This window comes from Oryzias latipes, chromosome 7 (assembly GCF_002234675.1).
Source record: "Oryzias latipes chromosome 7, ASM223467v1".
Taxonomy (NCBI): domain Eukaryota; kingdom Metazoa; phylum Chordata; class Actinopteri; order Beloniformes; family Adrianichthyidae; genus Oryzias; species Oryzias latipes.
In genome coordinates this window covers 23,467,705-23,482,510 of record NC_019865.2, presented here as the reverse complement: position 1 = coordinate 23,482,510, position 14,806 = coordinate 23,467,705, and the positions used below count along the sequence as shown (strand labels likewise).

Here is a 14,806-nt window from a genome sequence, read left to right as displayed (position 1 = left end):
GTTTTACTCCTTTTGTAATGTTATTGCTGCTAAATTTTACGGATATATCAGTTTATTTTGAAAGTACAAATAGAATTTCCTGTATTTGCCGGTCTGAGTCTGCGCGGTAGAGGCGGATAAGAGTGACCTGTCATAGTCGGAGTTAAAAGGAGGGATGCTTCATTTTTCTTTCACTTTGCTCGCCTGTGTCAGGGAACGATTTTGACATTTGTCATCGGTTTGTTCCGGCCTGCTGTAGCTCCCTGGTGGCGGTCGCGCGCACACGTCATCCACGTTTTCCGCTGTTTGCTTGTTGTGGACAGCACTTCCTACTAGATCACGATCATCATGGCTGGGCCCGCCGCATCAGAGAACCAGAACTTCTGCTTTAAGGAGGAGCTGGACGCTTTTAAGTTGAGCTTGTCACCCACTAAGGAGGTGATTCTCGAGCATTACTTGGCTGGATGGAGTGGGCTTGTCAAGTGAGTGAGTTTCTTATTTTTGGAGGGGGGGGGTTCAAATATTTTAGCTGGCCGGTCACTGACATTTAAAGCTGATTTAAAAAAATAACAACAAAAATTTAAGGATTAAGAACCCTGAAAAAAATGTCAAAGTTCTATCATGGCACGGTCTTGGTCAAAATCAACGTGTTGATCTTGAAAGCACCAGAACTTTTGCAAAATGCAAACTTGTTTTTCCAAGTCAACCTGCTGTTCAGGTCTGGGGAGTCAGTTTTGGTCTCCTTAAGTCCCAGGAGGTGGGCGAGCATTAACCGTCCTCCCGATTAACTGGTTAAACTCCACAAGGTGCTTCTTGCACATGTGGCCTTCCAGAGCAGTTTCCCTCATTAGCTTCTTCTCCTTCCCGTTCTCTCTAAATGCTGAGTGGATGGCCCATCCTGAGCGTGGAGAGCAAGGGTCTGTCTCCAGGTGCAGGGACCACTTTTGACCCCTGACCTCCTTTATTGTTTGCCCGCCAGCTCAATTTCAAAATGTCTAAAAAATAAAAAAGTGAGTTTTTGCTTCAGGAAAAGTGGATTTAACGGAGGGCGGTGGTTCTTAAAGCCTGGACGTGGATACTCTTGTAGAACAAAATGACAGGTTCAGTTTGTCAAAAGGTGAAAACATGATTCTCTTTGAAGTTAAGCTTTGGAGAAAACAGAGTTTCAAGCTCCAAATTCCTCTGAAAGTTCTTGTTTGCGTGAGGAGTATTGCTGTCTGTTCTTAAACCATAAAATCTCTTTCCCACTCTAAAGACAGCGTTGGTGCGGTTTGAGGAGGTCTGATCAGGAGGTGTTAATCTGTTGCTAAGAAACACCCCCTTTTTTTTAAGTGCTTTTAATAATTGGAATCAAACCTACATTGTTATATTTTTAGACAGTTGAAATTAGTCCATGTAATATCAGTGAATTCTGTAAGTTTGATTTGACTTCAAGCCCGTCACAGCCGACGTCTTCCTGCAGCAATAAAATCTGTGTTGATTTGCATTTTATTTTGAAGTCTGGATAAAAAGTTGTTTTCCTCCGTATTTGACTTCAGCTTCAGTTAAATTTTATGTTTGGAGATTGCAAAAACAACTGCTTTCTTTGCAAAAAAAAGTATAAAAAATGTAATGAAAGCTATGATAGTAACTAAATAATCAAAAAAATTTTGGTTTTGCAGACCATTATTTTTATGAGCAGCCACACATTTACAGTTGCATATTTAGTTTGAGGCAATATTCAATGTGACTCTACAACAGCAGAGTTCTTCTGTTGCCTTTAAACCTCTTATCTCTGGTCTTGGGGTTTTTTTTCCCTATGAGCTTAAAAGAAAGCGTTCCAGGAAAGAAAAGATTTATTTGTTGGAGAATTTTAAATCTGTTCTTGAGGTCTGATGATCACCATGTTGGCAGGATAAGACATCATCAGACCCTAACTAATGACTGGCCCCCAGGTTAAAAGTGTGGATATTTAATGACCTGTTGACTTGTTCAGGGTTAATTTTAAATCATTTTTATTTCTTCATTTTTTTCATCTGTCTGTGCATTTTTTGCTATTTTTCTCAGCTACAGTGGTGTGAAGAATTTTTTGCCCCTCTTTAAGATTTCTTATTTTTTTCATGTTTTCCACACTTTAATGTTTCCGATCATCAAAACCTTTTAAATATGAGTCAAAATTTCTCCAAGAGTGCTGGGAAGACTCATTCAAGAGGTCAAAAAAGGTCCCAAAACAACATCCAATGAACTTCAGGCCTCACTTAACTCTGTTAAGGTCAGTGTTCATGACTCCACCATCAGAAAGACACCCAGTAAAAATGACCTGCACAGTAGAAAAAAGATGAAAACCACTGCTGGGCAAAAAGAACATTAAGGCTCGTCTCCATTTTGGCAAAAGACATCTTGTTGATCCCCAAGACTTTTGGAATAATATTCTGTGGTCTGATGAGACAAAAGTTTAAGTTTTTGGAAGGTCTGTATCCCATTACATCTGGCATAAAAGTAACACTGGATTTCAGAAAAACATCATATCAACAGTAAAATATGGAGGTGGTAGTGTGATGGTCTGGGGCTGTTTTGCTGCTTCAGGGCCTGGAAGACTTGCTGTGATAAATGGAACCAGGAGTTCAACCGTCTACCAGAAAATCCTGAAGGGGAATGTCCGGCCATCTGTTCGTGACCTTCGCCTGAAACCAACTTGCTTTTTCACTTGCTCTGCAGCAAGACAATGGCCCCAAATCCACCTTGGAATGACTGAGGAAACACAAAATGAAGACTTAGGAGTGGCCTAGTCAAAGTCCTGACCTGAATCCTTTTGAGATGCTGTGGCGTGACCTTAAAAAGGCAGTTCATGCTCAGAAACCCTCCAATATTGGTGAATTACAACAATTCACACGGGGCAATAAAGCCCACCCCCCCACCCCCAATAATAAAAAAAATGTTTAAAAAAAACATTTGAAAAAACTGCATTTTATTTTTGCTTGTGTTGTCTTTGACTCCTATTTAAATGTGTTTGATGATAGGAAAAATTTATGTGTGGAAAACATGGAAAAAATAAGAAATCTGGAAGAGGGGCAAAAACTTCCTCACACCACTGCATGATGTCACAGAACCCCAGCTTTTATTAAAATGGGCAAAAAGGTGGAGCCAAAGTGTCTCCAAGTCACATAGATTGTATATATGAACTGGACTGAGTGACCCCCTCCCTCCTCGTGCTCCAAACAGGAAGTACCCACTTGTCCCAAAAATAACAAAATCCCATAGATCCCTATGGAGAAATAAACAGCTATTGCTCAGTCATGTTTGTTAGAATAACCCTTCTGGCTCTGATACAGTTTTTTTAACATGTTTGTGCTAATCCTATTTTTTAATATTTCTTTCTGTGGTGAAAGTTATTCAAGTTATGAACTGACCAATGAGATGCCTCGATAACAGAATGTTCAGACATAGTTAGGCATTGGGGGTGGAAGGGGGGATTTGGACTTTTTTTAAGGCAAGAAATCTGACATCAGTTAAAAACAGATTTTCTTTTGTTTGTTTTTTATTTATTCCCATTTTGAACTTGACTAAATGCTAAGGAGAAGATGACTCCTAATTTAAGACCACCATCTTTGACAACTTGAAGCTTTCTTTCTCTGTGACATGTGACAGTTATGTAGGGTTGGACGTTCCACAAAATATGATGACCTGTGTTGAATAGTTTCTGATATGTTTGCTTTTCCAGCTGAGGAACTGAAGCCAAGTCTGTTTCTCCTCTACAGGTTTCTGAACCGCCTGGGGAACGTCTTCGGCTTCATCTCCAAGGACGCCAGCAGCAAGATCCAGATCCTGAGAAACTTTCTGAACGGTGAAAGCGGCTCCGAATATTTCACCGTGCAGTCCATGGTGAAATACGAGCTGGAGAACAAGCTGGTGGACCTGAAGAAGGCGGGCAGCCACCCAGAGTCGGGCTGCCGCACTCTGCTGAGGCTCCACCGCGCTCTGAGGTGGCTGGAGCTGTTTTTGGAGCGCCTGCGCACCAGCCAGGAGGACGGAAAGACTTCCGCCATGTGTGCAGAGTCGTACAACGAGTCTCTGGCCCAATTCCACCCTTGGGTGGTCCGTAAGGCTGCGGGACTGGCGTTCTGCATGCTGCCGGGGCGGCTGGCATTCTTCGAAGTCATGAACGTCGGTACCCCTGATCAGGTTGTCGCCATGCTCGGGGAGGCGCTGCCGGTTGTCACTGAGGTGTACCAGATCACACAGGAACTCTATGCAAAACACGATTTGCTTGATATCCCATAGAGAGGACGATGAATCCGATCCCAAAAACATCCGTCAAAGGCCGGTGGAGCCTGCTGCTACTCCTGTTTGATGCAGGACCGTTTGAAACCACTAAAACTCCTCTGAAGCTCGTCTGCATTTAACGGAACTTTAAATTATCTTTTAAATTCTTTCCTTGAAAATTGATTTGGGTTTAGAATTTCTCAGATGAGACTTGAAACTGTGCATAAAGTATTCTTCATAAGGTGAAAGCTGATGACATTTGATGTGTAGTAATAGAAGATAAATCATTTGAGGTAATTTATTCAGAAAGTGAAAATCTGTTTTTAAATGGTAAAACGATAACATTTTAGAAATGTCAGTCTCACAATGATGTAAATAAAGGGTTATTCTTTATAAATTTGAATGTATTTCATTAATAAATGTTACTTTTTCTGTCTTTAATCCTAATGAATAAAAATAAATTGAAGTTATAGAAAAATGCCGTTGTTTTTTTTAAGGCTAATTTGAACTGTGACCGCACACACACACACACACACACACCTACAATTTCTGGGGACTTTGAAAAGATTTTAGGTTAAATTTAACAGCAACACGTATTAAAAAAGAACATTCAACCAAAAAATGATTTTTGTATTTTAACCAATAAACTCTTCAAAATCAACCTAGTTTAAGGTCAACACAGATTAGATATATTTTAGTGACTAAAAACCTCCAGAAAATCATTTATTTTACATTTTATTTAGGATGCTGTTTCCCAGCAAAACCAGAGGAAAGCACACGGCTGCTGGACTCCAGAGCAGTGGAGACTCCGTCTCTGAGCGAGGAATCACGCTTTCCATTGGGCAGCCTGGGTTAGGTTTTCTGGAGAACAGTACATTTCAGAATGCATCATGCCGGGTGAAATTTGGAGGACGTTTTATGGTGTGGGGTTGTTTTTCAGGACTTGGCCTCTTAGTTCCAGGGAAAGGAATTCTGAATGCTTCAGGATACCAAAACATTCTGGACAATTCCATGCTCCCAGCCTTGTGGGAACAGCATGGAGCGGGCCTCTTCCTCCTCCAACATGACTGTGCATCAGAGCACAAAGCAAGGTCCATAAAGACATGGACGATACAGTCTGGTGTGGATCAACTTGACTGTCCTGCACAGAGTCCTGACCTGAACCAGATGGAACAACTTTGGGATGAATTAGAGTGGAAACTGAGAGCCAGGCCTTCTCCACCAACATCAGTGTGTGACCTCACCAATACACTTGATGATGTAATGATCATTGACTTTAGTAGGAAGTCCTCCCACCAGCCAGTGATCATCAATGGTGGGGGAATCGAGGTGATTGACTCCTATAAGTACTTGGGTGTGCACCTTGACCACAAACTGGACTGGTCAGAGCAGGCTCATGCTCTGAATAAGAAAGGGCAGAGTAGGCTGTTCTTCCTGAGAAAGCTGAGGTCCTTTGATGTATGTACTGACATGTTGCTCCTCTTTTATCAGTCGGTTGTGGCGAGTGCTGTCTTCTATGAGGTTGTATGCTGGGGTGGCAGTATGACCACAAGGGATTGCACTCGATTGGACAAACTGATTAAGAGATGTGCATCTGTGATCGGGAGGAGGGTGGATCAATCCCAGACATCCCTTGCACAACACGATGTCTGGTCAGAGGAGCTCACGGAGTAATAGGCTCCTTTCACTGCGCTGCAGGACAGAGCGCTTTAAGAACTCATTTGTCCCTACAGCTATCAGGCTGTTTAATGAACCTGCCTGATATGAACTGATATTATTTTGTGAACTGTCTTTTTACTGTTGTTTATTGTGTGTGGTTGTGTGTTTTGCTACCGGACACCTGAATTTCTCCTTTGGGAGATTAAATAAGTTTATATCTATCTAACTATCTACACTTTTGGAAGAACGGTCAAAAATTCCTGTAACCCTTGTGCTATCCTAGGGACTTTAACATTGGGAGTTGGGTCATCTAGACCCACTAGACAGTGCTCTGAACCTTTTTTCTTCAATGATTTGTGATCTTCACTGGTGTCCATGGATTACATGAAATCTTTTCACCTTTATCCACCTTTGTCATGGTAGGGAGAACACGTCAAAGTAAGGGTGGGGTCATCTAAGATAGCACAAGGGTTAAGGTATTTTTTCCGCACTTTGGTTTTTACTCAGGTAGGTTTATAATTAACCAGGGCTGTACCTGTTCAGTTACTTTTTTGTTTGAAGTTACTTTAAGAACTCAAATACTTTCAGTATTGGTAGATATTTGCATTGAAAGCAAAGGGTTTGCCAGTTCCAGAGTGAAGGAATTCAGCTTTGACTGCACTGCAACATTGAATGCATGAGTGCATCTGCAACAAACTTAAACTTTGTTAAACCTTAGTCTTACTCAAGTAATTATTTAGATGGGTAATTTTGACTTCAGTAGTATTTTTATGAAGTAACATTATTTTTAACTCGCGTCTTTACTGGATACTCTAGATGCCTTGGCAACACAAGACATTTCAGTTTTCACAGCAAAAACAAACTCCGTTTAGTCAGTATATCACACTAAATCATTTTGTATCTTGTAATATATATTTAGCATACTTTTTCTTCCATCTGTCAAGTACCAAATAATTTAATTACTTTTGGCTAACATTTGTTCAGTGCACTTATGTGTACAAAAACGTTAGTAAGGATTTTATATTTTACTTTTAACACTTATGAACATGACTGTAAAAAAATGTTAATTTTAAACGATAGCCAACGGTGCTTAAATACAAACAAATGTGCTTTTTATTTATTGCTATAAACATTCTTTTGTTTCTATACAAATTCTACTTTTTAATATTTTTGGATTTTTTTTATTTTGAAAGATGCAGTAACAAGCTGTGTTCACTTTCTGAAAACCTGAAAGAGTTTCTCACAGAAGAAAAGCAAAGCCTTTGCTGCTGCTGTTAATAGGAAGGAGGTTTAGTGAATCCAACACAAAAGAAGAAACATGCACTGTTATTTTATTAAAACTCAATTACAATCACAGAAACCTCAAGAAATTAGTCAAAGTCATTCAACATATTCGTTTTTTTCACAACACAAAGAACACTGAAAACCATAAACATGCACGTTAGGCAAACTCAAAGTAAAAAATAAAGCAGAAGTGATTAAAGTTGAATCTTTTCCATCTCTCCCACATTGGTGGTGTTGAGCTCAAGGATTTTCCGATCTGAAGAGGGAAAGAAGAGAAAAGCTGAATGGTCTGCATTTTTGGGTGGAAGTCAAAGACAAAGCCTGTCGTACGAAAATGTTGCTCGATTTGATGGAGGATCCCCACGGCCAGTCTGCTGTCCACCATGTTGACGGCAAACCCTCTTTTGCCGAAGCGTCCCGAGCGACCGATCCGGTGCAGGTAGGTGTCGTGGTCGGCCTTCCCCTCCATGTTCACCGGAAGGTCAAAGTTGACCACGAGGGACACCTGCTCCACGTCGATACCTGCCTCCGACCAAAAGAGCTGACAGTTTCAACAGCGACTTGATGGAATTTGACTCGTTCATCCGCTTTACCTCTGGAGCACACGTTGGTGGTGACCAGAACTTTCTCCTTTCCAGTTCTGAAGCGCTCGATGACGGCAGCTCTCTGCTCCACCGTCAATTCTCCGCTCAGCAGTGCCACCTGGTGGCCTTCCTGCTTTAAGACTGCAGAAAGCCAAGCGGCAGTGGCTCGAGTCTGGAGATAAAAAGGGTTTTCAGGTGAAACGCTGGTTTAATTTAAATCAGGAGGCGGGCGCAGGAGCTGAAGACGCCGTCTGCAACCCTCATCAGAGCTAAACCGGCATCACTGCTCTTTTTTCTTGAGCGCATCAAAGTTCAGCCGTTTTTATTGTGCAACTCCAGAAAACCCAGATGAAGGCCTCCACAAAAGCGTTTGTAGATTTAGTGCACAAGGTCCAAAATCACAGGAGAACGCTGTAGTAACAGTCGCATCATTAGGCTATCGCCACAGCGATACAACAGCGCTCCCACTTCACCTCACATTACTATTCAAAATAACACGCCTGGCAGTTAAGTCTTCCAAAAGCTCACCTGATGGAAATGTTTACCACAATGACAGTTGATGCTCCAGCTAGTGGTAAATGGTGTATTCTTACAAGGACAAAGCTTTACTGTCACAGACCCATTCACCCAGTCACAAACACATTCACACACTGGTGGCCGCTCCGCTGCCAAACACAGGCGCCTGCCTACCACCAGAGGCATGGTGGGGTTCAGTGTCTTGCCCAAGGACACTTCGACTCATGGGTGTGCAAGGCGGGAATCGAACCTGTAATCTTACGATCATGGGTCGACCGCCCTACCGCTGCACCACAGCCGCCAGTGAATCCATGAGGTGGGAATCTGCCAGCTTCACAGCAAAGGTTCTACAGGAAGCCAGTTGTGCCATTTTTAGGAAGCTTCAACTCTCTGGCTAATGAGGTTTTCCGCTGAACAACTGATGACTTTGAATTAGCTGAATGTTATTGACAGTAAGAGGTTTTTCGTTTTGGTCTGAGAGAAGAACTTTTCCTGGAGTATGTTCTGAGTGGCTGGGATAGGCTCCAGCAGCCCCGCGACCCCAAAAGGGACAAAAGGGGTTTAGAAGATAGATAGATAGATGGATGGATGGATTAATGAAGTGTGGAAGAAAGAGTTTCTGATAACATTCTAAGAACAATTCTGAGCGTTTTACATTAAATCCAAATGTCTTCCTCGTCTGTCCCTTTACTGCAAAGTTTAATACAAAAAAATAAATAAATAAGGAGAGAGAGTTTTATACAACTAGTTTTAAGTCATTTTGGGGGTGGAGGCCCAACATTCACATCATCCAGTAGATTAGACTTTAAGGTTCATTAGCTGATGGAGAGAATCCTGACGGCATAAAAATACTGTCCTCCAGTTTGTGATTCCATGTTTATCTGCTAGAATGTTTCTAATAAAATCAGCAGATTCCACATGACATCTTCCTGAAACCTACAGAAGGCAGCGTTTCATTCAGGATCTGAATGCAAACAGACTCCACAAAGTGTTCCAGGGAGAAAAGCTGGACTTACGTGGCAGAAGACGATGGCCTGTGCAACAGTGAGGGTCCCGTAGAGATTATAGAGAGCCTCCAACTTGTCCTCTTTGTTCTTGCACGACACGTAAAACTGCTTGATGTTGTCCAGGGTCTCCTCCTCGCGCCTCAGCCGGATGATGTTGGGCTCAGGAATCACCCTCTCTGCAAACTCCCACAAAGACTCCTCGAAGGTCGCGGAGAAGAGCAGCATCTGGCAGTCTTTGCTCAGCGCTCTGTGTGAAGACACTCCCAGATAGCCCACCTTCACTGTTAGCTTTACAGGAAGAGCACTGCCCCCCAAACAAAAACTGGTATGCTTTGACTATATTAGGGTAAATGTGGCCAAATGACAAAAACAAACATTAATGTTTACATCTTTTAATGTGTGAAACCACATTCTTTGGAAAGTGAGGGCTCTCTTAACATTTCTGGACATTGTGTTTTTATTGTGTTAAACTTGTTCCTGTGCCATTTTTTTCACAATGGAAGACATATAAAAAGATACTTAAGATTAAATTTGCATTTCCGCATATTTCTTTATTTAGATCAGGATGAATCAGACGCAGATTCAAAAATACAGTTTTAAAAAGCTTGTATTCGTTACAAACAAACCACAAACTGCAGGCCACAAGCCCCCTTCTCTGCTCCATTCTGATGCATCAAATTACAGACAAATCGATTCATTAACGTCTTCGTTTTCCTCGCCTGAGCTGACATGGGGCTCAAAGCTGTACGGCTGCATAGCTCCAGTTTTGCTCACCGTTTCTTGCTTTGTTTATGTTAGCTTAGGGTTGTAAGGGGCTGTAAGCTAGCAAGAGAGAGTGTAAACAAAGGGGTGATGGGAAGTGATGGCAGGCTTCGTCCCCACCAACAGTCCCGCCCACAACTGAGGCAAATTCCTGATGAACTCCTGCCTCTGCAGAAACTATGTCCTAGAAAATGACACAGGCTTTTGATTGACCTTAAAACGGCATAATCATAACTAAAAGACCCCTGGGAACGCTTTGACAACAGATCAATACTTTAAAGGTGCTACAGTTTTTATAAAGGTTTTTTGCCATCAGCTGTAGTAAAAATGTTTTTTCTCTCGTGAAATAACTGAAAAGGGTGATCAACTTCTCCACAATCGTTTCCGTTTTCAGACATAATAAAGTGCTCATCGCATTAGTTTGGCTTCAGTAGCTTGCTGCAGCTGGAACATACAGCAGGAAGCTCCTCCCTTAAATGATCCCAGGTTTATGGCCTTTTTTTTAACAATGGCATTTTATTTAAAAAAAAAACACAGTTAGGGAAGCTTCCTGCGACCCTCTGTTAAAAGAACTCACCTCTGGATTCGGATGCTTTGGTCCCGGAAGCCTTGAGTGGCGATCATCACGTCGGCCTCATCCAGCACAAACATGCTGATTTTCTTGAGGTCGATCACCTTGTGCTTGGTGCACCAGTCCAGGAGTGTTCCCGGCGTTCCGATGACGATCTGCTCCTGCAGCTTGACGCCTCGCTCCACTGCAGCCGTCAAGCAGAGGATCAAACATCAACGATGGCCAGGACGTTTGAGGTCAGGAGTGACGGCGCTCTTACCCCTGTTCCCTCTGATGGCGTAAGCCACTTTCACATCCAGGCAGAATTGCCCCATTTGCTCGATGACCTGACCGATCTGCAGAGCCAGCTCGTACGTTGGAGCGACGCAGAGGCACTATGAGATGAAGACAGACTCACATTTCACAGACAATTCAGCTCGCTTCGCTTTGCTTTGAGGACTTTTGAAGACTTGAAGCAGAAGAACTCCAGAACTAGGGCTGGGTGTCAAAGTCAAAACAGAATTTATAAATCACGTTAGGGTTGTGCCGATGGACGATATCATCGTCCATCGTGATGGATGACTGACATCCCGATGGAGAGACCACCATCGTGATGCCACGCCCCCGCCACGTTGCGCGTCGACATCATAAGCCGCGGTTACATGTACAAAATATCTTGATGGGATCAATGGTCAGATTAGAATCCAACCGTGTAGATGGGCCCAGAAAAATGTTTTCAGAATATAAAAACGTTCACTAAGGTCACACTTTCCGTCGGAATAAATCATTCGCACATGCGCAGTAGGGTTTGAAAAACGGAAGGATATAAACTCCGCCGAGCAGCTTTTTTTTTTTCAAACTTTATTGTATGTAACAATTCAATACAAAACATTGTTAAACAGCGCCGAGCGGCTATATACATTGACATGTCAGCTCGGTAATATATGAGACGATCTTCTAAACGTGCCTTTAATAATGTTACGGTTATTATGAAACACCTGTTCGCTCATCATTTGAATTTTAATCCGTGTGGTCAGTGCTTTTTCTGAACGAAGCCAGGATTAGCAGTATGCTAACACGGGCTAACAACATTAGCTTTGGGTGGTGCTGCTTGCTGGCTGCACGTAAACATGTAAGAATAACATCAGCCTTTATTTAGTCGGGACACGACTGGAAACACAAATCCGCTTGTTTGTTTGAATGTTTTCTAAGGACAGAGCGACATTTCTGCTTTGAAGCTCAAACCGCTGTGTGTGCTGACGATCCGAGCTGTGCACAGACACACACTTTTAGACCCGGTTCTGAGTTCGGTTGCTTGTACCCCTAGAGCTGCGGGACGGATCGCAGTCTTAAATCTCCCACACATACCTCATGTACCCCCCCCTTCCCATCAAACACAAAGCTGTAAGTCCGCACTCCCCCGGAAGTGCGGGAGCGGACTACTTCTTTTCTATTTTGTTACTTTTTTTGTTAAAGTCACTTCCCTCAGTTTATACTGGATCATCGCGGATTAGTCATCAGTTGGGAAATAAAATGAAAAAAGCAAAAAAACGAATAGCAGTTATATAAGAACGAAAAATGTAAAAATACCCCCCCCCGACGATGTCATCGTCCATCCCGATGGTTGACAGCAAACATCGTCAACGGCCAATTTAGGGGACATCGCCCAACCCTAAATCACGTCACATTTTGAATTTTCACTTGGTAAGAAAAACTGCTTTCGTATAACTACTGAAAAATGAATAAAATATTTACTTACAACTTTACAAAAACTCACTAAAAGCTGTTTTTAACTTAAAAAACAAAACAAAATTCACTTTAAAGGAAAGTTGATTTTATTAATTGATTTTCACCTGAAGACTGACTGAAATTACATTCATTTCTTAATAAATTAACAACACCGTATCACACAACACTTTGTTTTTTCATCAAGCAGTTCTACTTTGCTGTTCTTAGTATTAAAAAAAAAAAAAAAAGCTTGGAACTTAAAGAACCTTTTCCTCTTTAAAACCAGCATTAAAAGCATTCTCTGGGACTTCCAGCACCTGTTTGAACCCAGATGTGAACATCTCAAAGCACAAATCGACATTCCACAGCTGAAGAAGAGGAGGGTTTACCTGGGTCCATTTGTTGCTTGGATCGACGTGGCTCAGCATGGCCAGAGAGAAGGCTGCTGTTTTACCCGTACCCGACTGAGACTGAGCGATCAGATTCTGAGGCCTGCAGACAGAAAACAGTCTGAACCCACAGCTGAGAACCTTTATGCGGAGCTTGGATTTGTTTTCTCCTTTGTTTTGGTCTGAGATGCGAAAAAACCAGAGAGTTCTATCAAAACAGTTCATGCTTTCAAAAAGAATTGATAGTGGGGTGGCTGTGGGGGCAGTGGTAGGGTGGTCGACCTCTGATTGGAAGGTTTGATTCCCACCTTGCCAGCCCATGTGTTGAAGAGTCCTTGAGCAAGACACTGAACCCCACACTGCCTCTGGTGGTTATAGGTTCACCATCAGTATGGGAATGTGTGTGTGAATGACTGTAGAGCACTTTGGGCCTTTGAGGAAGGTAGAACAGTGCTATGCAAGCATTTACCCTCCACTACAAACATTTATGAATATTAACTGCTCAGTTAAGCCACACCCCTCAGTCACTAGCAAATGTGTCAATCTTAAACAAACCGCTGCAATGCATGAAAAAGGAAAACAGTTACTACAAACATTTATCGATAATTTATAGTAAAAATCTTAATGTTTTGCTTTTATAAATGCCAAAGAAAATTGACAAAATAGAAGGTTTTATACAGGTGAGTCCATGAAAATGTAAACTACATTACTTCAGGGACCATGATTGACATGGAAAATGTATGTGAAGTACGGAATAGTACAATGATATGCACATTTATTACATTTACATATTTAGCTTGACTTGTTTGTTTTTAATCTGAAGTTGAAGGTGTTTATTGATGGAACAAAAAAAGCATAATAAGTGTACCACTGAAAGTTAATGCATTAAACAGCAGGAAAGCAGAATGGTTCATTCAATTTAAAAGTTCACAAATTTAATAAGAAACAACTCTGTTAAAATTGGTTCAAATTTCTAATTTTATTCTTGTACCCAATTTTATGAAGAAATAAAGCAGTTTTTCTATAATAAGTGGTTTGAACTGAACACATGTGGAACTTACTTTCATGTATTTAAACTTTCTTATATATGATTGCATATAAATACTGCATTTTTTGTAAGTTAGGATCAATTACAAAAAGCTGACATTTTGAAATATTGTTCTATGTTTCATGCAGATTTAAAATTTTCTCACATGGGTTTCATTCTCACAATTCTTTGTTGGCTGATTTGTCTCCTGGATGATCTTCAGATCTAAATGTGTTACGTGGTGATCCTTCTGTTGATGCACATCATCAATACTCACGGGTGTGCCAGCAACATGGGCAACGCGGTCTCCTGGATCCTCGACGGTCTGTTGAATCCCATCGTATAGACCCCCTTCAACAGCTCCGGTTTTCTAGTGTGGACGGACGGAGATGACCAACAAAGAATAGAAATGGGGGAAGAAGAAACTACGTTCCCTCAGTTCAGGGGGACTCACAGTCTCAACTCTTCAAAACTCTTCACGGAGGACAGAGGAGAGTTGGGGTCCGACTGAAGAACCTCCACCTGATCGTTGCAGTTCACCACAACGCGGCGGAGCAGCTTCTGCAGCAGTGACTGTTCCGCCGGGTCCACTTTGTCTCCTTCTTCCCATCTGTAGCCCTCCTCGGGGTCCAAGTTTCCTGTAGTCACAGGTGTTACTCTAATATCGCCGCAGAGTGAATTTATTTGATCCAAACAAACTAATTAAGTTACCATTAACGTCTCCTTGAACGCTAATCGTGTCACGACCTGAAGCGGTTGCTTCAGAAGAGTCCAACTGCTGAAGAAAAGAAGAGAACTTTAGTTCGCGCTAGCATAAATTGCTAAAAAAAAAAAGACAGAGAGAAGCTAGCAGGCTAGCGTTAAAAAATTGGGCTATCATTCGCAAATGTGACGGTTGACTTTTTAAAGTTACCCGAGTGGGAAAACTCGCGTTTTCTTGTGCGCGGATAGACAAAGACCACGGATCACGGGACATTTTCCGGCAGAAATTTCCTCCTTTCAGGCTATCCGAGCAAAGAGAATGCGCCACCTGCTCGTCCGAACCAATTTCACCTTAACGCGCGCGGGTCAAAGCTGTG

The 14,806-nt window shown here is 42.0% G+C and overlaps 2 protein-coding genes across 3 annotated transcripts; one reads left to right on the top strand and one right to left on the bottom strand.

Annotated features, from left to right (window-relative positions):
* Positions 1-80: 80 nt before the first annotated feature.
* cptp (ceramide-1-phosphate transfer protein) lies at positions 81-4,699 on the top strand. Its single transcript, XM_004070897.4, has 2 exons — positions 81-461; positions 3,717-4,699. The coding sequence occupies exons 1-2, from the start codon at positions 328-330 to the stop codon at positions 4,237-4,239; spliced, it is 657 nt and encodes a 218-aa protein (XP_004070945.1). The 5' UTR covers positions 81-327; the 3' UTR covers positions 4,240-4,699.
* A 2,494-nt stretch (positions 4,700-7,193) lies between these two features.
* On the bottom strand, positions 7,194-14,806 carry LOC101158109 (ATP-dependent RNA helicase DDX19A). Of its 2 annotated transcripts, none has more exons than XM_004070896.4 (11): positions 14,641-14,806; positions 14,439-14,505; positions 14,182-14,365; positions 14,005-14,097; positions 12,701-12,803; positions 10,864-10,978; positions 10,611-10,788; positions 9,281-9,518; positions 7,758-7,920; positions 7,495-7,686; positions 7,194-7,420 (listed from the first exon to the last, which is right to left on the bottom strand). In XM_004070896.4, the coding sequence occupies exons 1-11, from the start codon at positions 14,701-14,703 to the stop codon at positions 7,359-7,361; spliced, it is 1,458 nt and encodes a 485-aa protein (XP_004070944.1). In that variant the 5' UTR covers positions 14,704-14,806; the 3' UTR covers positions 7,194-7,358. The 2 variants fall into 2 exon arrangements, with proteins under 2 accessions (XP_004070944.1, XP_023812634.1); XM_023956866.1 differs by having other exon boundaries at positions 14,439-14,502.